Source organism: Wyeomyia smithii, chromosome 3, assembly GCF_029784165.1.
Source record: "Wyeomyia smithii strain HCP4-BCI-WySm-NY-G18 chromosome 3, ASM2978416v1, whole genome shotgun sequence".
Taxonomy (NCBI): Eukaryota; Metazoa; Arthropoda; class Insecta; order Diptera; family Culicidae; genus Wyeomyia; species Wyeomyia smithii.
In genome coordinates, this window is record NC_073696.1 from 82533111 (window position 1) to 82557432 (window position 24322).

Here is a 24322-nt window from a genome sequence, read left to right on the forward strand (position 1 = left end):
GGTTGCTACTCCGTTATTGCCAGATCAGCTGTAATTACACAGAGAACCAACAAATGATGCTCGGGACCAACATGCATCCTCAATGTGTAAAAACTGGAGATCTTATTCTTTATGTAAGGCAATACCAGCGCCGGCCGCATCCGAATGCAGGTCGAAGAAGGAGTTTGTATGGGAATATGTTGACGTGATACTCGCTTTATTGGAAGCCGAGAACACCTCTGCACTTCCACGAGAAATCACTGGGATGTTGGAGAAAGGGCAGTATATACAGCAGGGTTCGTTTTGGTAAACGATTCACTAATTTCGAGTGTCGAGTTCTTTAGACTAAATGTCGCGCCTACAAGTTCATTACATCCGCCACGAAATTCATAATGTGTTCCGAACTTTTTCAGTTTGATGAAGTAACACCGCAATAATAAGCATACGCAAAGATACTGGACTTAATCGGACATCTCCTCGTAAGGTGATCCTCTCTATACCGAAAACTATTGCACGTTGTTGATTTATCTGTAGATAATACGACCTCATGGGATGTATCGACGCGGAGTCTTTAGGGGTTTGGTCAACCGGACATTTAGTTTTCTACCTTACAGATCAAGTAGCGACGTCTCTCGTAAAAACTTCGTCTGTCCTAAAAGAAAAAACGCTATGATACCGCGAAAAACACACCTGAAGTCACGAATATTCGGTAAAAAAAAACAGCTAGCTGGCATCTCTATCCTATTTGCTTTGCTCCGTTAGGAGCTAACATCACTGCGGATCCGCAATTTGCGGGCCCCATTGACAGATGCTATGTTATGCGTATGAAAAGTGGCGGTGATATGCTATCTCGTTTACACACACGCTGAGATGTTAGTCCTCGAAACATGGCGGGATGCCAGCTAGCTGAAAAAAAAACAAGTGAAACTGTCGTTAATGGCCAGAGTTAAGATGAAGAAAGTATAAAAGAGCTGGACAAAGTTTGCCGGATAGCTAGCCTCTAGCAAGTTATATACGATTTCAACACGACGTACCGATATGGAAGCTATCAATCTCGTAAATACGCGCGCCGTACACACGGGTAGCAACGAAACGTTATTTTCACGTAGACTGATGGATGGAAAATCCGAGTTTTGCGTGTAGGGTAGTCTGTCAATAGTCTGTTTAACCGTTAATCACAATCAATATTATCATTCATACTACGGCAACCGGCGTAAGGACAAATAAGTAGTAACAACGCGATTATCGTTTGCGTAGACGCGCGAGGGAATATTCCTATTAAATTTTAAATTTGGCAACATCCATGCATCCAAAGCTCGAAAAAAAGCATGTAAGCATAAGTAACAGTATTACATTCCTAATAAATTTGCAAAATGCCAATGTTGTCAAAATTGGTTTTATGGTTTCGAACCCGTGTCATCTTTAAAAAATTTTACCTTAATTTGCGTGGAAGCTAGAAAAAAATATTCAGAAGCTAAAGAAATCCAAAATAGAAGTAAGAGAACATGTCTTACAAAATAAAACCGTCGCATTGTTTGTTTTTTAGGAATTTTTAAGTATTCCAAAATCCAAATACACTTTCTTACGCGGTGCAAGTAAAATTCAGATGCAGCTCGCAACTAGAAACGAACAACTCTAGTGGAAAAGTATTACACCGAATTCTACATTAAATGACGCACGAACCCACCGCCACAGGAATCGTGAGGCATAACACCTAAAACGATAAATCTGTGCGCGTGAAAAGTCGAATCATGCGAACAGCAAAAAGAAAACAGTATCACATTCTAACGAGAACGGATACAATCTAATTGCCTGTCATCTTTCTTATACAACAGCAGTTCACATAATCTGCTCAAAAACACCTGTACCAAATTCTTATGACAAAATATGAAAATTGTTCACCATTGCAGACCGTTGCGGTATCAGAATAAATCATATCAGCTCCTGCCAACACTCATACTTTGATGCCACGTTTCCACTCGTTCATCAAGTGTGAAAGAGAGGAAAACAATTTAGTCGAGAATATAGCAGTGGGACAGTTAACCGTTTCCAATTGGAAAACGGTAGTACTTGTTTTTTTTCTACTTCGCTTGTGCATCAATGATCGGAAACTATGAAATGAGATCAGGTTTCAGTAAAATTTTAACAATGAAATACAAAATTACTCTACATGCAACCTGATAGAATAGTTCAAGCAAATTTCTACTTATTTCTTAGTGCTATGCTTTAGCGTTATAGAGAGCAATATGCCCTCAAGTTGACACACACGAGTCTCCTCCATCTCCTTTACACGAACACGAAACTCATACACACAACGAAACGGCTTCTCTTGATTCAGCCATTACATTTTCACAAATCACAAATCTTCTAAGTAAATTTTCACTCTATATCTAACTTTTTCCGAATATATTTCACTACTGACACACGCGATAGTACAAAAAGGAAAAAATTTGCCAACTTTCATGGACACATCTTGTTGAATAACATAGAAAAAAGAAAATAATCGGAGCGAGTAAAAACGCGGATTTGTTCCATTGGCTGTGTTGCCAGCTCTCTTCATTCGTGTAATAGCGCTACAGTACAGTACACAAACCGAATTTACAAAATTACAGTTCATACACAAAGCTCAGGTTAATAAATTTCCTGAAAATTGGAAACGGTGAAAATCAAACGATCACGTTTCACTTCGTCTGAAGGATGACTTTACTTTATTTTCTTCACGAACAATGAAAAAACGAAGAAAGAGAGAATGATTTTTTCATGGTTGTGAAATAATTCCTTGTCATGGTGACACCAACGTGTATGGTCACCATTTTTCACTTTCATGCAAAAGCGCTAAAAAGTATCAGCTCTCATGAAACAACTTCTTTTGATGATGTTCAAAGAATTTTCAAGTAAGACCTACCTTATTAGTAAAAAAGCTTTTTAATGTCAATCATTTCAAACACAGTTTGCTCTTACAATTGCTATCATACCTTGTTTTCAAGCAGAGAAGATCAAATATTTGAAAAATACGGATGGGAGAACATAATAGTTTATTACAATTCGCGTATATATAATTTTAACGTCACTCAAAACAGCATTTCTAGAAAATAAAAAAAGCTTCATTCCTACTAATTTCTTTCCTAAATCAATATGTTATAAATCAGTCGTCCTTTAATCGAATCTCGGCTAGTATAGAAAAGTTAAAGCCGATGAGGATCGCAAACGAGGATGGCTATGAATTCCCCTAAGAAATACTGCACTGCGGTCTTCCTAGACCTCAGGTCTAAGACCTGTTCTATCTACACAATCGACCACGTCGTGGCATTTCTATCTATGTCATTCTGCAGCCCGTACGTGCACGATTACAACGATACAATATCCGTCCCCTTTCGCTCGAGAATGCATTTAAGCAACTACCTGGGATTACCATAAAATTGCACACAATTCATAGGAAATTCCTGCGAAGCAACCGCACAAACCCCATTGTGTTTTCACCATCATTCTTCTCGCAGCCCATCAGAACTGCCGCCGGTCGTTTAAATCATACCCCAAACGGCTGCACACGCATCTCGTCAGGCGGTATGGCGGCGGAAGGCTGTAAAGCAGTTGCCGTTACTCACACGGTATCTGCAGCACTCGGAACGGCGGAGGCCAAAATCATTCGATACGCGAACGCGAACTAAGTGCAGAGAACAAGTTTGCAACAGGACAACATCCCGCTGCTCGGTCATCCGGTGCGACGCATGAAAATTGTTGCCATTTTGAAAATTTTATATACGTGCTCCAATGTGGCCCTCTGCAGCATCCCCGGTTCGCTTCGCGTCTCCGCGGCCCTTCGTTGACATCGGCGAGAAGGCATTTAACATTGTTTTCACCATCGGGACCGGATCGATTCTCCGGTGCTTGTGAATTCTGCAACTGCAAATACTATCAATTGGATAACGTGCGAATACGCCGGGAATCGGGGAACGAAGCAAAAACCGCAAACATCTCTGCTGCTGTATAAATTTGGAAAACAATAAAATAAAATTGTTTAAAAATTCATGAAGAGCTTACAAAGTACTCTTGGGTAGCGGTTCCTGAACAGGACCAGTTTCCAGAACAGAACCAGTTTCAGTATTTCGGACAGTTTCAAACCGAGAATCCCCCTTGCTGCTCTGGGGAAGGACGTTTGAGAACTGGTTCAAATCAGGCATCGTGATTTCAATACTACTTTTCATGGCCGCTACCGTACAGCGGAAATCTTCATTCGTCGTGTGTCTGCCGGGGTTCCATTCAATCGATATCAGAATTCGATTCGTTTACCGAATTCAATTCAATGCAAAATGTGACTACTATAATATGCTTTCCACGAATCCAAGCTTCTTATCCGTTCCTCTTGGGCCCACAGGAGCGAGTCGCTCCCGGTGCAGAACGGCCATATTTCCTTTCATGGGTGACACAAAAGCGTTTATATAGCCGTATTCTGACGGAGGGGGCTGGAGAATGGAAGGGACTTGGCAAAACGGAGTGTTCCTTTTCGCGGGAGCCTCGCCAAATGGGACAGCGGGTGTGCCCGGGCTGGAGAGGAGAAGATTCATCTCTACTGGGGCTGTTGAAAACAAAACGTTTTCATCGCGCACTCGTGCTGGTAACGACTTTTGCTCGGCACGTCTGCTTCCGTTCGCCGGTCGCAATCGAAATAGTGTTGGCAGGAATGTGGGTTTATCGTATTCCATATGACTTCTATTCGCTTTTTTCCATATTTTCTTTTTGCTCACGACATAGTTCTCGTCTATTCATTCTTCATAACTTTGATAGAACATACTTCGCCAAACAAAAATGGCATCACTGGAATTAGCATCCTTCAGACACAAGAGCATCATCAGTTGAAAATGTACGATTCTGTCTTTATTTTTAATCCGCATCGTGGTATCCCCGCCCGCGCGCTCATCTCCCATGGATCATGAGGGTTGTTTACGAGGCAAACTGTACCGGTGAAACAACGCGGTGGCCGCTCTGCCGCGTCTCACGGGGCTGAACAGATATACCTTTAACCGTATTGGTTGTGGACGTTCGACCATTCCAGAGTTAGCCAACGTCTGACCCAGACTGCCGAAGCTAAAGCGGAGACGCGACCAGAGGGTGGAACCTTTATCCCATATAGAGTCGCGGTTCGCGCGTGAGCTTCCCGAAAGCCATCTCCTGATGAAGCAACCAACATATCATGTGTTCATGTCTGCTTTCTATGCATGATTTCATTGTTTGCAAAAAAGCTGGTCCGTCAACTACAATGGGGAAGCTACTTCGCTGGAAAACTAAAGACAACGATGAAATGTCTGATGCATGAATATACATCAACGGATGGGTGGGGGTTCCAACTTTTGACGATGGTTCGTCACCATGTTCGGTTGGGCTCGAGAGGATCGACTTGAAGCGATTGGATCTAACGGTTGAAGGAGCAATGATCGAAACGAACCTTGTTTGGCAAGGAAAGGATTTGTTCGATTCCAGGAATTTTAATGCACTATTAATTGTATGTTGTGAGGTTACATCTTAACTAACGAGCAGTATTCTGAACCGGGATACGAACATTGTATACATCAACTGATGGAAAAATGTCAGCATTTGTTGGCCTGATGAATGCTTCTTTGAATAAAATGCATGTCTGAAAAGGTGCTTTTAAAGCCTGGTATGACAGAAAATATTGTTTTGAATTATTCTCGGCCAGTTGGAACCAATTGTGACACAGAGTTTATCTTTCTCATTGGCAGGCATTTCTCGTCCCGTCGCTGTGCTCGTTGCGGATCCGGTATCAGCGCATCCGAGTTGGTGATGCGAGCCAAGGATTTAATTTTCCACGTAAACTGTTTCTCTTGTGCAATATGTGGCCAACTGCTGCGAGGCGGTGACACCGCCGGTATTCGAGAAGGACGCATCTTCTGCGGGGAGCACTACGATACCGACGTTCTGAGGTAAGCATTGTTAACCGGCGCGACGGCCAGTAACGTATATGATAATCCTTCCTAAAATGTGTATAATATTGGTTCCCACATCCTGCTGTCTGATCGTACAATTATCGTTCTTCGAATCTCGCTAACACAACACACCGCACTTGCCATTTTCCTTAAACCACACCAACCAGTGAACCAGAAACAATTTCACCACAGTTTTACCCCGGCGGACATCAGCCCATACAGCCCCAGCAGCATTCCCAAAAGGGACGACCTCGAAAGCGAAAGCCTACACCGCAGTTGCTAGACTCGCAGCAGCAACAGCAAAATCAGCCACCTTCGCAGCATGACGCACTGGATGCCGGAACGCCTCTGCGGTTAGGTAAGTTCACGTTTGAAATTTTGTTTCATCTATAGCATTTTAAAAGTCGATTTCAATAATTTATCTAAACCATCTTTATTAAGATGTGCAATACGATTGGCAAACAAAAAATTGAAGATTTACAAATGACGAATTCATCAATTAAAGTTGAGAGTCTATGTTTGGAATAATGTAATCATTGTATCAGCAGACGATATTTTTTTAAGAACACAAACAATTCAAGTATTAATTAAAATATGTAATTATTTTGTTTGAACCCATCAAGGCTCGATCCCGCTCATATTGAAGTCATTGGAGATAATCTAAAATTTTGCAGGCGCACGGTTCATGATCAATATAGTTTGACCAATCGAATTTTGATCGAGTATGAATCAATCCGTGCCTCGGGTTCAGTAAAATCACTATAAATCTTTTATAAATACTTGAAAAATGTTTATAAAGATTTATAGTGTTTTTACCGAAATCCATCGGGCATGGGTACTAGAGGGTTGGGTAAATAGTTATTAAATCTATCCACGTCCAAAAAAAAGTATTATCAATCTCAGCTCACCTTTTCATCTCTTTGACTGCAAGCACCCACATAAAAATTTTGAATTTCCGGTTAACCTTAAGCTTTATGGCATTAGGTAGATTTCAAAGATTCCCAAAGCCCGATAATTTTTTGAAACATAAACTTACTGATGTCGTTTTTTCCATTATTTTGATTTCTTTCATAAAAATGGTTCAATTGTGATAGCTACTTTTTTAGTAGTACTGGCTTTTAAAAAGTTTTTAGCCGTTGACTAACTTCTTAAAGACATTTGTATTCAGATCGGCGATTTGAACGAGTCTAAAAGATGTTCAGGACGTCTAGTCAATTTCAAAAAACTCCTTGATTTCTAAGTTTTTTCCAAAAGGTATTTTCAGTACCTTCTTTCTCACCTGTAATCATAAGCACATATGATCTATGATTTACATTGATGTAGAGACAAACTTTTCGATAAATTAGGAGGCATCCGAATGACAAAATCAGACAATTCGTAGAGTATTAGTGAAAATTAGGAATTTAACTAAACTAAAATCGTTGTTTTTACCTAAAACTTATGCGCAAGATTTTTCCCCTAAAAACGCACACACTTTTTTTCAAGTTTTTGACACCTTTCAAAAACTCATAAGAAAAAACCCTGGTAGTGAATCTAATCCATTCATATTAGAGTCGGGGCGTAATGCAATGTGTGTGTGATCCCTGATAGTAACCAAACAGTACCTGACCAGCAGCGGGAGATAGCGTAGGAATGGTGAGATTTGGACACTACGTCGTCGACTCCTCACAAAAGTAACAAGTACTCTCTAAGGAGCGAGTAGTGCCGCACCTATCAACTATCAACCAAACGCACTAACTCGCCCATTGAGGCTGATGCCAGCAAAGTCCCAATTATGGCAACTGGAAGTGTAGCAAACGGATGTGAGTCGGATTTTGTTAAGGTCTTTGGACTGGCAGCTCCATTAAACTCTCTTAGTAAAGTCTTGTGACTACGGCTTGAAACGGCGAGGGTGTACTCGGAGCAGGAATCTCCGAACTGTAAAGCCTAGTAGGCCTCCGAGCACGTTCCGAGTTCATTGTCTGGTGGGAACCAGGCGGAAGTAGGACTAGATGTCCGTTCTTGACTTACGTCGGTTGAGGGCATCAAAGTTGCTCATAAGGTGCTATGACGGCCCACACTAGCCACGACCTCACTGCTTTGGCATTTTTTTTTTCGTGTTGGGTATTTTCGTCATTGCGACCAATTTTTTGATATTTTGTGACATTGGCATTGTGCTTTGGCATAGACCATCATGCACAGTGGTCCAATAAGGCAAAAACTCGAAAAAATAAGCTCAAATATACTTTAACTTTGTAAGGAAAAGTCCTGGAGATATGTGTTCTTAAACAAGAACGTGTGTTTTATGTGCCCAAATGGTTCTTTAGAACAACTTTTTTATTGTAAAATATAACTTACAAAAGTTAAGTACAAAAAAACCAAATTTAAGTTTCATTTTTTTTACGATCTAACACTGTGCCAAATAAACCATTCCTCTATCTCTCAACACAAGAAAGTTAGTATTTTTAATATATGAAAACCTACTGTGACATAGGCTAGCCCTCCTATAATATGGGTGGATTGGGAGAAATGGAACCTACAAAATTTTATACTACTTCAGCTCAAGTTCAAGGAAGAGTATTGACATCACGATTCCATTTGCCTCTTTCTAACCTATATGTACGTTCTTGAAGTTATCGAAAAAAAACTAAAATATGTTATAACTTTGTAAGGAAAAGTCCTGAAGGTGTATGGTCTGTGACAAACATGTGAGTTTTGTGTGCCCTAACAATTCCTCCGAACAACACTTTTGTGTAAAATGAAACTAATAAAAGTTAAGTACAAAAAACTAAATTTTGAGTAAGTTCCAAATAATATACTCTATAACTTTGTACCTAATGAAGATAGGATTTTTTTTGTTCAACGAAGTTTCATTTTTTTGAATTTTCTACGACTTTTCTGAATGAATTATTCCTTTATCTCTTAAGGCAAAAAAGTTTTTCTTAAATTTTGAGTATAGTAAACTTTTCCTACTTTACGAACTAATTTCGTTTTTGTCATATGGGTCAGAATTCGTGAAGCGGATCACTAAAAATCGCGATGTCTAATTTTTTCAAATAAATATTAAAAACTTCAAGAGTTTCGCTCGGGAAGTTGATTTTCCAATTTTTACTGAATTTCAGTAAGTTTTCAATTTGTTATTGTCATTTAAAATTTGGGTCAATATTTGTTTTAAATAAACATATCTTTAAGAATATTGCATCGATTTTAATGAAGTTTTCATAGCAGATGCATCCTGAATTCTAGTTTCTGAAAATATTTTCTTTGGACAAAAAAATATTTTTTCAATAGTAACTATTTAAAACAATATGTTGAAAAATTATGTTCTGGTGCATTGAAAAATCTGAAAAAAAATCATGAGTATTTTTGACGAAATTTTAAAACTGTCCTGGAAATTTCGAGTTGGTGATATTTTTTGTTGAAAAGATATGGGGTTTCAAAGTTGGTGCCGCAACGCATTTTCAAACGAGAAACGCCCATAAACCCAGCTTTCTTCAGTTCTCATATCAAAAAGCGCTTCATAATGACTAAAAGTAAAAGCGTGAGCAATCTTAACTCACTGGTGCGTTCTGTACGGTTGACCCTAACTAAATTTTACATGGTTTGTTAGTAAAGTGTGTAGGTAGACTTGCGAGTTGTTTGGGGCATAAAGTTTAATATCTTCGTCATTAAATCGGGTAACAGACTAAGCATATTCTGACCGTTCTGCGGCTAAAAATCATTTCTATCAAACTTAGTTTGCAAGCCTTACAGAGTTTTTACACATAACTGAACTGGGATTGTCAATAGTGATACCGCTTGCTAGCTTCTCGTTTGAAAATGGGTTGCGCCACCAACTTTGAAACCCCATATCTTTTGAACAAAAAATATCACCAACTCGAGATTTTCAGGACAATTTCGAAATTTCGTCAAAAATACTTGTGATTTTTTTCATATTTTTCAGCGCCCCAGAACAAAGTTTTTCTACATATTGTTTTAAATAGTTACTATTGAAAAAAATATTTTTCGTTCAGAAAAAATATTTTCAGAAACTACAACTTGGGATGCATCTGCTGTGAAAATTTCATTAAAATCGATGCAATATTCTTAAAGATATGTTTATTTAAAAAAAATAACCTAAATTTCAAATGACAATAACAATTTGAAAACTTACTCAAATTCAGTAAAAATTGGAAAATCAACTTCCCGAGTGAAACTCTTGAAGTTTCTAATATTTATTTGAAAAAATTAAACATCGCGATTTTTAGTGATCCGTTTCACGAATTCTGACCCATATGACTTACATTTTAAGTTCAGTAAAGCGGGCAATCTATATAGTTTGCGAGAATGCGAAAATGAATGGGAATAGAAAGCGTGACTTTAGACTTAGAAAAAATTTCCCTCGTCCAGACGGGACTCGAACCCGCTATCTCCGTTGTCTCCGGCAAGGTGTTTTAGCGAATTAAACTACTGGGAAAGGTATAACTCCCCCTAAGACCAATGTCGAATCACCCTCTACTATGGTGTTCCGGTATCTCAGCACGCCACGATAAACTGCACACACTGTTATTTGGGAGTTTATTTCTGTAACTGAGAGAGTGGTCTCTTTACGCACACTGTGTATAACGACTCTTCATATCTTCAGCGACGCAAGCGATGAGACACTTCAGTTGGTGGCCAAACCTCACCTAATGCGTATCACGGAAGAAGTCCGTTGTGCTAATTTTATTTTTCGAACTAATTTCATTGCGGGTTCGAGTCCCGTCTGAACGAGGGAAATTTTTTCTAAATCTAAAGTCACACCTTCTATTCCCGTTCATTTTCGCATTCTCGCAAACTACATACATGGCCCGCTTTACTAAACTTTTACTAATTTTTGACAATTTGCGATTATGTGGGCCATTTACACAAACAATTGTTCCGAAGACACTATTAAGCTAACATGAAGGTGAAATGCGCTAGGGAATTAAGTTTCTTTTTTTGCCTTTGACCACTGTGACATGCGGTCACATAGGCGGCTACTCCTGGACTACTCCACTATGAAAAACAGATAGCGGCTGGAAGGGGAACCCATTTAATCAAAATGAGCATGAATAAAAAACCGACGACGAGTGTAGAGGAGTTTCCAAATCCCTTGCACGTGACGGCATTCCCGAGCAGAAGAAAATAGCATCATAATATCATAATCAGATATTGGAAACCCTGTGTCACAAAACCTCATTTTCATCATGATAAGGTTGATATAGTTGGTAAAATAGCAAAATATAATACCAATATATCATTCCTCCAAGACAATATAAATAACAAATCTTGATATTGTGAATAGCAAACCAATAGTTTGCATTAAAAATCGCGAAAATAGCCGGTTCCGAAATTTTAGAATTATTTCAATTATTGAACAAACTATTTTTACTTAAACGTGTCTTTAACGAGATATATAAAATAAGTTCGAATATCTTATGAAAGGCATAAAGAGATATGATATCAAAGTTTGATATTCCTCTAATATGCGTGTTGGAAACGTGAATATCTTTCTAATAACACGATAAGATCTCATAACAAAATATGTTATTCATAAGTTATGATTTTGCTATGTTCTCCTGCTCGGGTCTCCAGCTGTTTCCGCAGCAAAAGCGGTGGCTTATGCAGTGAAATCGAGGGTGGAAAGACGGCATGTACGACTGTTTCCATATCGGATGTATCGGTAGACTCGAGGACGTCGAAAAATGCATAGGTACACGGCCAACAGTAGCTTGAACTTATGATCAAGTTCTTGGCGAACATCTGAGTTGAAGCAGCTCCTTCTGCTTCGGAATACCATTGAAAACGGAAAACACCAGAAAAGAGCACGAGATACTCGTACTTCGGGTAGAGGTGGCCGAGAAGGAGGCTAGGACCAGAGGGGCGACCGCATCTAAAGGGGTTCAAAGAGAGCCGTCACAAAGAGAATGAGTCAGTCCTCAAAGAAAGCGGCTCCCGGGAACATAAAGAAGCAGTTGGTTAGGCTACTCTCGCAAGAAAGCACACCGACTATTCGAGGTCCGCCGAAAAACCGACCGAAGTGGAGGCTGCATGGGGGATTAGTGTGATATGCAGAAGGTGTCTAAAAGGCGCCCAGACGACCAAGGCAAGTCAGGAAGGCACAAATCAGGGGGGGGGGGGGTGGCGCGCTCTCATACTCAAGACTGGTCGAAGTGCTTAAAAGTCTTGAAGAAAATGAGAGGTAAATCAAAGGCGTATTGGTTCCTTTTACCACACGACGAGCCAATTCCTTGGCCTTCGGCGGTCTAGCCTCACATCCGATGTTACAGTATCTCAGATACAGACTAGAGATGGCCAGCCAACCTGGCGAAAATCCAACCCATGAGTGACGTCAGCCGTGTTGAGGTTATGCAGGAAGCAAGGGTTACGAATGAGGAACTCGTCATGATCGCCAACTCCTTAAAGGTGAGTGCGGTACCAGGACTGGATGGAATCCTGAACCTGGCCATCAAGACGACCATAAAAGTGGCCCAGAGCTTGGAGGACTGCTTCTTCCCGGAGAGGTGGAAGTGACGGAAACTGGTCTTATTGCCGTAGACTGGGAAACCGCCAGTCCCCTGGCGGCATATAGACCCATCTGTCCGCTGGGCACGGCCTGCGAGGTGCTTGAGAGGATTATTCTCAACAGACTAGTGAAGTACACACAGGGTTTAAAGGGTCTGGCAAATAACCAGTTCGGCTTCCGGAAAGAAGGGAAGTCAACGCTGGATGCTATTCTCTCCGTCACTAACACGGCGTAGATGGCTTTTTAGAGCAAGAGAAAGCACATTCGCTATTGCGCAACCATCATACTTGACGTGAAGAATGCGGTCAATAGCGCTAGCTAGGACTCCATAGCGCTCAAGCTTAGGTGCATTCATGTACCGATGCTATTTTACAAGGTTTTGTAAAATCGCTTCCGCAGTCGAGTACGAGTTTACAACAAAGAAAGCAGGAGTATCGCAAAGTTCTATCCTGGACCCGATATTGTGGAACGTCATGTATGACGCGGTGTTGAAGCTAAAGTTGGACATTACATTGGACGTCTACGGCGAGTTAATGGGATAGGTCAAGTTGATGGACGCGCAATTCATACGCAAGGTCAAGGACTGTGATGCTCTGTTTCCAAGAGGTTCTCAATATGATTACCCGACTGCTAGCGCGGATAGCTATCGCGAACATATAACAACAGAAAAAGTATTTTGAGAAAACAGTGAAAAAAGGCTGTACTTTTGAAGTGCCTGTTTGCGAGTGCTTATCGTACAGTGCCGTACGAAGCAATTTGCACCTTGTATAGCACGATGCATATCAGCATCGCTATTAAGGAGAATGTAGAATGCTTCGCTCAGCGTGACTCAAGAGGCATACGAGATGCCAGAATATCATTTTTGATTATCAGTTTGCAACGGTAATGGTCCAATTCCGCGAAGAGTAGATGGACAAACTAACTTTGTTTCAAAGGGGCTTTGCCTAATTTGGCATTCGCCTCTGTTTATTGGTAAAGTTTTAAGACATATTTACAAAAGTCAAATTTGATTGTACAGAATGATATTTTTTAGGAATCTCAGATTTTTTTTTCATTTTTTTCTTGTCATTTAGCATATTTGTAATATTCTAGGTAGCCCAATTCTTTTCCTTTTTTATGTTATTTAGAGCAATCGACTTATATGGTAGAACGCTGTTGGTTCGTTGCAGGTATCACACAGAATTGTGCGAGTTTCTTCTCAAACGGATGTTTTTGGCTAAACCACGTGTGTCATAGACGTAGTCAAGTATGGATAAGGATTGTTTTTCTGTCGTCTTATTTTGTGGTGGTTTCATTGATAGGTCTCATGCCTCTCGCTTCAGTGGTATTCCAGGTATCTTGATGTTTTCTTCGCAATACATTGTGTAGTAACCGAATGACGTATCCGCTCAGCATTTCGTCTTCCTCGAGCGATTTTTTCTTCATTTCCATCGATTCCAAAGACCAGGAACCCAGCATAGAGTAATTTTCTTATCCTTCACCTCTTTTTCAGTTTCTTGAATGTGTGGCATGGCGTGACTTTTCTTTGCTAGGTCCTATAAGCAATTTGCTGAGTCTGTGATTTTTCTTGCTACTTTCGCAATTGCTGCAGCTTCTGCGAGTACATACTGACTTATCCTAGAGGTATCCGGATGAGTCGGAAGGCGCAATGAAAAAGTGTGCCTCCACCTGGCACAGATTCTGGCCATGGTTGCTTTAAGTAGTATCTACACAGGCTCGGAAACGCGAGATCTCCCAACGTTGCCAGTATGCCAGATAAATCTGGATTTTGCCAGATTTCTGTTTGCGCGCCAGACAAACAGATAAACCTCAGAATCTGCCAGATATTTGTAAATGAGCCAGATATTTGCCAGATTTCATCCGCGCCATCTCGCAAAAAGGTCATTACTGCGAGATGGGCCGTGCCTGGCCTTTACCTACCTACATCCGTCGAGGGCAAAAAAAAGGTCATCACTTTCAATTCTGCCAGAAATTTTATCCAAAAATGAGTGCCAGATTTTTGCCAGACTTTTTATTTTTGGTAGTGAGCGGGCCAGACACTACTCCGGGCAACATTGTTTTTCGAACAATATGGGCAGGAAGAGCGAGATTTTCGATATGACTCTTCCTTCTTGACCCAATAGGCCCCTGAAACAGAGGAACATTTGTGAAATCTCTCCAGGCAATTGAAATTATCAATATTGGCAGAAAGGAAAAAGGATCGGTATAGTAGAGCAGTAAGTTTGAAACGAAAGGGTAGAAACTTACACACAAGTGAGGATATAAATGATAAGTGTGTCACTTACTCTTTATATTCGTATTGTGAAAATGTTGCCAGTTGGCATCTTTCTGTTGACACGTTCGATTATGTACGGTATTCGCAGCAATCTTTTTTTCTTCCTTGTGTATTTAAAGATAATTTGATAACCTAAATAGTTCATCATATCATTCAAAGCCCAACGTCAAGCGATTGTGCGTTTGCGTTCTGCAACCCCTTCGCTAGACCCTTCTACACTTTTAGTTTGTTTTTCACTTGAATCTGTAGAAGATTCATTTATAAATAGCATTAAAAATATCCTTCTGATGAGAATAAAACAATACCAGATTGAAATAATCAAACAAGCTTCACACTTTATGAAATTTGGTTCATTTTGTGTTCTTAATCTGAGTCTTTTTCGTCAAAAATACATTAATAATTGTAAAATAGTCAGGGTCGTTGCGAATAACTTCCGATTAGCCTAAAAATATGGCAAAATCATTATAAAAAAGTTAATGTCTTGTTCTTCAATGAATTTTAAATTTGAAAGCACTATAAACTCATTTTGTGTGTTTTGTTACCATTTTTTTTTTTCATTTTTTAAGTTTATATTTACTCATATGCTATTGTTTTTAATCGGATCTTTTCATTAAATGGAGTTTTTTTTATGCGATTCCTTTTAAATTACGCGGTTTTTTACACGCGGATTTTTTCAACGCGATACAACCAACCGCGTAAAAAAGACCCTAGTGTATAAACTTTCTTGCACTAAATTCTTTAGTTTTCCCACAACTTTTAGTTTGCATAAAATGATTTCGTATTCAATTCTCTGAATCTAAAAGACTCTCTGTGCATTGAGTGAAAAACTGATTCACCCTAACCATAAGTACGGGCCCAGTTGCTTCGTTCTGTTTGGTTTTTAAGGGAGCGCAAAACAAAATCGGCCGTTTTTGTAGCTGTGCGAAAAACATATTACTTACGTGACTTTTGCTGATAATGTCCTCCCGATAAGACGCTTCACGCTCCGTGCGACCGTGTACTGTCTCTTGCGTTCCCTTGACACATTCATGAGTGGATGCTGTTTAACCGTCGACAGCTATTAACATTGCACGTTGCGCACAGGAACCGGCGGCGGTTACTGCCTACCTGGTAGTGGCCAACCTACACACGAGTAGCAGAAGCCCGATGCTTGTGCATCCTTAGCTTTCTCCTGCCAGCAACGTGCGGAAAACAAAAGCATCAGCATCAAAACAGAAGATGCACTTATAAACGTTGGCTATGGTGACGACGTAGAGTGTTTATGTTTTGCATAAAAGAACATAAAATAGGGGTCGGGAAAATGTGTTTGGGCGTATGCAATAGGTTCTGAAAGGAACTGCCACTTGGTTAAAGGGCACAGCGTGAACAAAGGGGCTACTTGTCAATGATTATTATTTCGTGCAGTTTGTTTATTGAGTTTGTTTTTCAACCTTTCTTAAAGCCAACCTAGCAAACTCTTGCCGCAACCGAAACCGAATGTTTTTATTGATTTTCACTATGTATGCCAGAAAATCGATGCTACACAAAATTAACTCAATGTGCGAAAATTGCTTACATTTGTTGTTTCTGCTGTGCAACAAATAGAACATTAGATGCCATTACACCACTGAAAAAATATTTAGTTTGCAGTTGATTCTATATCTTTTTCTACCATCAGCCCAATTTAATCCCTATAAATTGCATTACTAACATATCAAGGGACCTATCAACGACGGAGTTTGTGTACATCTGATTGTCCCTGAATGACCTACCACTTTATTTGCCAAAGTTGGTCAGTTCCATTACCCCTGAGGACCACACGGACTGGTCGACCGCGAAGGCGGAACAACACACCGGTGGTCTCCGATCTCGTTCTCGTGTCCACTAGTCGTGGGTTCGAAAACTGCCACCGTATACAGGCAAAGTTCAGTGGCTTACTGCCAGCGACCGTGTGCTTGCTTTCGGACGGCAACAGGAGGCAAGAATGTGACGGCAACACGAACCAGCACTGGCGGCCATCAGTTTTTCGACGACGTGATTGAAATGCCAACAGTGAAAATTGTAATAAATCTCGCACTGATTGCATCCCTTGAGAATTTTGTTTTGTGATTTTTCTTTTTCACCGCAGCAGCAAGCCGGCGCCCTCTGAGACCTTTAGGACGCACCAACATGAGCTGGTCGCGGTCAGATTGATCATACGATAACGGTCGTAAATTCATACCGCATCGTGGACAAGGCAAGTTTCCCGGTTTTTCACTACCAAACTGAAAATAATTAACCGACTACAAAGGGGTGATTTACCGTGCACACGTTCAGAGAGAAAGTGATGGCAGAAAAGTGTTGAATCGTGCTTAATGAAAGAATGATGTCAGAGCGACGCACAACACTGCGTGACAGTTTGATGATGGTAATCAGTCATTGATCGAACAGATATGAGCTCGGATTACAGTGGTTGTTCTTTGGCGAAAACTAACTGACTGCCATATGGTGAGCAATCCATTCTCAAATGGTACTTTTGAACTTGGGATGAAGTCAGATCAAAATAAATCTCTAATCCCGGCTTTACCAAAGGGATTCGAAAATTAGAAAACAATGACAAAAAATTAAAAAATAAACTATCAAAAGTCGTTGTTATTTTATGCCTTTAAAAAGATAGGCACATGATTGTAACAGGTGCTAACTTTATTAACAAATAGGCTAGAGAAAAAGTTGGTGTTACTTTCAAAGAAAATAACATTTTTTAGAAAAAAAAAAATAAAAACATATAGATAGTTCTCGTGAAGGTTGTAATTTTTAAACCATTGGTTTAATCTTTTGTGGTAAAGGTACAAACTATTGAAAAAAAAAACTGACGTAGGATTCCGCAGAGTGTTATTCATCAACGTCTTCAGTAACACTCCACTAGCATTTTACATAAACAAACGGAAACATTCTGAAAAGAAATCATTTATATATATTATATATGACATTGAAATTCGTTCGAGAATGGCCGCTGAAAATGCAAAAATCATACGAAAAAAATCATCGAACTTTATCAATAAAATAGTTTTGAGAGAAATGGTATGTTTTCGGTTTTTACTGTTTGTGTTCCTTCTACTCTATTTTTATTATTATTTCAGAAATTAAAATTACATTACGTTATCCTTCGAAACTAAAAGAATAAGATAATTTCGAAATAGGAGAGACCTTTCAAATAACAGGAATGTAAAATAAACATTGCGGTGCTGCGTAATATCATTTCAGTTCGGATGACGCACGCAATTTGAGTATGACAAATTTAGGCGTTAGGCAGAGATGGGCAAAATAATTCAAGCGATCGATGCCGCATCAATCCATACTTTGACGTGAACCACTCCTTGTAGACGACTTACTCACTTTTGAACGGATTGTCTTGCACAGACTTTGAAATCTATTGATTCTTCTGCATGACCAGAACAATTCACAGCTTTCAGAAGAACCTGTTTCAGATAACTTTAACTGGAACTATTTTCTTTAAATATATTGTTGATCGCCATACTTTGTTCTACTTTTGTTTGGTTGTACACCAAAATGAATCAGATTTTTTAAGGATTATTTGAACTGCGATAGTGGTAAAAGCAACGTTTTACTACTTCATTTTTTTGAAGAAGCATCGTTCTTCTTTTACAGCTATGCATATCTGACCTCAAAAGTTGACTTGACTTTGGACTGTTGCGTGCTTGCTAGACGACTCTTTTATATGTCTTAACAAAATAATCGCTTGCGAGTGCCATTTGAACGTAAAACACCATCCTTTTTCGCTATACTTAGGTTTTATGAAAAATCAAATTGAACAGGTATCATTGAAAAAAAATAATATTTAGAAACGAGATTTTTTCGATTGTTACTCGAAATCTGTTTACATGATTAAAATGACTTCAAAGACAATATGCGGAAAAATATTTTAACTAGTAACTTTAAGTATTTTATCAGCTTACCAATTTCTGCATCATCTCACGCATTTCTTTCGTTTAGTAATTTAAGCATAATGGAGCTCTTCCGTCAAATGGTGTTCAAGCATAATATGCCATAACTAGTTGCGCTTGACTGTTTCGTACGCCGCCCTAAGGTCTACAAACAGAGTTATCTGAATTTGTTACGACTTTCGGTGAGCATTTTTCCCTTGTGTATCGCCTTTCACAAAAACCACACTGGTTTGCATTAAGACAAATGGACTTTTTCCGGATGGTAGTGAGAAAAATAACTGAGACAGGTGATTGAGTTTGATAAAATTCCTTACTTACTTGCCAAAAACAGTTCTACGCCATTGTAAACGGCCTTCCAGCAGTTTATCGGCCATGGCGGACGAAAACATACGTGTAGGCATGTTTTTGAGATCTTTCTCTGTTTTATTGATCAACTCCTTCTCAGGTTTTGACATAATTGTTGAAATGGATTTGCCCGGGTTCGGGTTTGCCCAGAAATCCCCTTCTCGCTAATTGTTAGCCACAGCAGCACCTTCTTAGGAAACTAAGTGTGTGAACTTCACCTCGGAGCTTACTTCCTTCGTGAGGGAAGTAGAATACGAAGTACCCTGCCAGTCGTTGCCATCCAAGTTGAGAAAGGTCTCGTCGTTCATCACCACCGCCGCGTCACAATTCGCCGGGTGAATCGACTTGACCATTTTATTCAGCCGCTGCACAGGGCGGTCATAAATCATTTTTGTTCAATCTTGCTCTCGAAAACTTCGGAAAGCAACAGAATCAGGTGTGTTTTGACTACAACAATCTTTTTTGAGACTGTCATCGTCCAACTTGTTTCAATTTTCTGGTGTTCCAATTATAATGCATATATAATAGGGTGCCAATAGAATATAGGGAAGAGTTTGACCATTGAATTTAAAAATGCAGCAGTTTTCAAAAAAATTGCCTTCTCGAAAAAAGTCCCTGTGCAAAATTTTAGCTCAATCGGGTTACGTTACGTGAACCCTCAAAGCCATCAAAGTTTGACTTTTCTACCATTGGAAAAACCTCGAATAAATTTAATGTTGTCTAAGACACCTCACGTATTTCAACACTGAATATCAAAATTCGAAAATAGACAAAAGTTTGAGAACAAATTTGTAAATTTGAGCTGAATGTACTATAACCCTTCTAAGAAACTTTGCAGAAAACATAAAATTCAAGCGGAAAAGTAACCATCTTTAGCCGCTTGTCATCGACATGGATGCATATATATGCAAATGGAACCTTAACCAAATCTTTCCTGAGTCTTTCGTTTGGTGGTAATTTGGTGATAGGTTGTATCTCGCGCAGAACACATTTAAAAGTTTACATGAATTTTAGTATGAAGTGTGCTCTTGACTTTATTACTACGGTCCTTCTTATGACTAATTTTGATAATAGTTTAGCACATACCTATCTAAACAACACCGCAATAGCAAAAATACCTGTTTTCTGAAGGTTCGTGATGAAAATAAACAGATGAAGCGATTAAATTTGTTACAAAGCGGATATATACACAATGCAAAAAAAACACGTACTGCTTAAGCTGATTTTGCAAGTGTCAAACACCTTCACTTATCTCGTGCTCAAAAGTAAACTGTTCATAAAAAAGGCCAACAAAAACAGCTTTTCTGCATTCTCAGGTTCATAACCGATCCATTAAATCGATAATAAACAAAAAACAGAATTTTTTTTTCTATTTTTGGCCTATGGGCGAACCACTGTGTGCTGTCGCTGCGTCATTACCTGCAACTCCGAGACCAGTGTACGGGACTGCTGCTTCCTGACATGTATATCCATGTTCGCCAGGTACTTTTTCACTATTTGGCCGGTTGCTCCGACCTTCCAGTCAAGCGCACCTAGCGATGTAGCTACTTTTCCCTTGGTTTTCCACCTCTGTATCCTTTGGGCGTATCCGGCACTCACCAAGAGCCACACGATGTCCATTTTCGATGCGGCGGAGTACCGTTCTTTGAACGCGCACACTTTTACACTGAGTAGCTTCACTGTTTTCGCAATCACATTCGTTCGACTGAAAGAGCTGTCATTTTTTTTCTGCTGGCTCTTGGGTTACTATTATTAATGCTGCATGGGTAGTTTCGTCAGTGCGTGTGAGAGGAAACCCATTAAAAATCGGCATTTTTGTCCATTTTTTAAATGCAAACGTTACTTGTTAAGAATTCGACGTAAGGTAACCATTTGACACGTAATGGATCGCCTTTCGTGGATACCACCCTGGTACTCTTCAACATGAGCTTCTTGCAACGGCTACAGTCTATGAAGCAGCATGTGGTCACCAGTGTGTCATCGGTGAGGGTAAGGAAGGCATCGACACAGTCTGATTTATGGCACCGCTTCCGCAAAAAACGTTTAGGGTGCTCGCGTTTTTGCGGTGGTCTAACCGGCCTAGACTCTTGGCAATTCTTTCTCATCTGGCGCCTTTAACATGTTCGTTCAAGTCTTTAACCGGTCCACCGATTCGCTCATAAACCAACCGACCCAGCCATACTCATCGTACAAAACAGTCCCAAGCCGTAGTGAGGCCTTGCTGTAAGAAAGAGTTGTCTCCACTTCACTCGGTCGACGGCTGCAGTTCGCCAACTCTGCAATCTACGTAGGGTCTTAAGGTTGTCTTCCACCTGATCTAAATAACCTTGCCCGATGTCTTTACCGGGCTGTTGTCCGACATCCTTACGAACTGCCCAGCCTACCGCAATCTGCCAATTTTAGCGATGTGGACAATAGATGGCTCCCTGAGCAGCTTCTGCGGTTAGTGGTTCATTCTTCTTCTCCGTTCTTTATCTGCAGTCCACCGAAGATGGTACGCAACACCTTCCGCTCGAAGACCGCTAGGGGGCGTTGATCCTCCACAAACGTAGACCATGTCTCATGGCCGTAGAAGACTACTGATATGACCAGTATCTTGTGAATGATCAACTCAGTGCGAAGGCGAATTCTCGGAGACCAACGTATGCGCGATTTCCTGCCATGATGCGCCGATGAATTTCCCTACTGGTATCGTTGCCGTTGCCAGGTACACGAACACGTCAACCAGCTTGATTTTTTCACCACCAACTTGAAACCGATTTTTATTTTCGTAGGTACCAAAAGAGCAGCTTTTCCGGTTTTATAAGCTTGGCCTGACTTTTACGCTATACCTATGGCAATTTCAACAATACGATGTTTGAACAAATCGTAGAGATAGAGTATCTCTACAAGTGCTTCATATATGACTTGTTCGAATTCTGCCGCCTTGACAAAATACAGCCTAATGAGCATTAAAAGAACAAAAGAGCGAAACCAAGCATTTTTGTGTGTCTGCATTGGGTAGAAGTGCCACTGCGACAGGAATAATCGTCTTTTGTGGCTGGCCCTGATGGCTTAACACAGATTACAGGATGCTCGAACTCATTGATGGAGTTGAGCTAGTTGGTTGTAAGCCTGTGCCCTAATTCGGAACAACATGGTTGTTGAATCCTGTGATCGTTTTGGGATTGGTGCTCCATACCTGGTATGGAGTTGGAGGGTAACTTCCGAAGATGAAGCAAGAGCTCCGCAAAAGCAGAGCAAATGCGCTGAGCTCTCAGGTTCAGCGTTGCAGAAGCGGCAATTGTCGGTTGAGACTTTGCCAATTTTCTTTAAATGATAGAAAGTGGTACAGTGTCCGGTGCGGAGTCCCGTGATGATGCGTAGTTCACTACGAGTTAAACTAAGTAGCTTTTTGGTAACCACAAGGTTGGGGTAGATAAACAGTTTAGTTGTTGCCAATGAGATGCCATCCCTAGTTTTTCCCATGTACTTAGTTCGCCTTTAATGGCGGATATGAAGATACCCAAAAACGGTTCCGGTCCAATGAATTGATTGTGTTAGCTTGAACTCCTTCAGGATGCTTAGGTGACCCGTTAGGTCACTTTCGAGCATCGTTGTGTTTCTTCGTAGCCTAAACGCACCAAGCTCTGCCTCCTTCTTCACATGCAGATGTAGAGACAGTAAGCAGAGCATGGCTTCCATGGCTGTAGTCGGCGTTGTGCGCAGGGCACTGGTAACTGAAAGACAAGCCAGTCGTTGAACTTTGTTAAATTTTGCCTAAGGCTCTCGTTTCATTTACCTGCAAGGGGGGATCCAGCTGTGCAGGCGATGTGGAGGTGCAGGCCTTAAAGCAAAGGACTGTGGGGAGTCTCCCAAGTGCATGGTATGTTCCGGAAAACGAGACGCCAAACACTTTATGGGAGGCCCCAGGTGCCCAGCCGGTAAGCCGGCTGCGAAACCACGGGCGTAAGGGTGACGCAACTGAACCTGAACCATTGCTTCGCGGCTCAGCAGCTGCTACATCAAGCAGCCACTGAGTCGTTGTCGGACATCGCCATCATATCGGACCCCTACCGCATCCCTCCCGGAAACGGTAACTGGGTTGCGGATAAGTCCAGTATGGCGGCCATATGTACGACGAGCAAGTTCCCGGCTTAGGAGGTTGTCTCAACCACAGAAGAAGGGTACGTAGTTGCCGAGGTGAACGGAGTGTTCTACTGCAGTTGCTATGCTCCGCCGCGTTGGTCTACCGAAAGGTTCACCCAGATGGTCGACCTGTTATCCATGGAACTAACGGGCCTAACGCCGTTGGTGGTGACGGGCGACTTCAACGCTTGGGCTGTTGAGTGGGGAAGTCACTTCACGAACCAGAGGGGCCAGACCCTGTTGGTGGCTTTGGCAAAGCCCAACCTAGATCTGGCCAACGTTGGGAACAAAAGTACATTTAGCAGAAATGGTGCGGGGTCGATCATCGACGTGACGTTCTCCAGCCCAGGACTGATCAAGAACTGGAGGGGAAGACGATGGCTACACTAATAGCGACTACCAGGCGGTTTGTTATAGTGTAGACAACAACGAAAGGCGGCAAGCGACGGGTAGAGCCAACACTCCGACCGTTCGCGGTTGGAAGACATCGCACTTTGATGCCGAGGTATTCGTAGAGGCAATGAGAAGGGGGCGCGAGGGGGGCAGTTGGCTTCGCTCGACTGCTGACCAACTAGTTGCTATGCTATCGCGGGCGTGCGACGCCACCATGCCTAGGACACGCCAACCTAGGAATGGGAAGCCACCGGTTTACTGGTGGACGGACGCGATAGCCGACCTTCGCAGTGCGTGCCTCCGTGCAAGACGGAGGATTCAGCGTGCGCGAAACGAAGAAGAGAGGACAGAGCGCCGCGCAGCATTCAGTTCGGCAAGACCGATGCTAAAGAGTGCGATAAAGGCCAGCAAAAGGGCCTGCTTCGATAGGCTATGTGCGAGTGCCAAAACAAATCCGTGGGGTGACGCCTACAGGATCGTAATGGCCAAGACTAAAGGCGCGCTGGCGCCTGCAGAGTGATCACCAGCGATGTTGGAGCGTATCATCGAGGGACTCTTTCCGCGCCACGAGCCAAGTCCTTGGCCTCCGGCGGTCGAGTCTCACGTCCGACGTTCCAGTATCTCAGACATAGACCAGGGATGGTCGGCCAACCTGCCGAGCATCCAATCCGTGAGCGACGACAACCGTGTCGAGGCAGGGGAGGAGGCAAGGATTACGAATGAGGAACTCATCGTGATCGCCAAATCCCTAAAGGTGAGCAAGGCACCGGGACCGGGTGGTATCCCTAATTTTGCGATCCGGCTGGCGATAAAAACGGCCCCCGGGCTGTCC

At 41.4% G+C, this 24322-nt stretch overlaps 1 protein-coding gene across 4 annotated transcripts in view; it reads left to right on the plus strand.

Moving 5' to 3' along the window:
• Positions 1-24322, plus strand: part of LOC129731927 (LIM/homeobox protein Lhx9-like) — a 67417-nt gene that overhangs the window by 35797 nt on the left and 7298 nt on the right. For all 4 annotated transcript variants that reach the window (XM_055692317.1, XM_055692316.1, XM_055692319.1 and 1 more), the window contains exons 4-5: positions 5718-5918; positions 6089-6279. In XM_055692317.1, coding sequence (XP_055548292.1) covers positions 5718-5918; positions 6089-6279 — 392 coding nt within the window. The remainder of the gene's footprint in view (positions 1-5717; positions 5919-6088; positions 6280-24322) is intronic.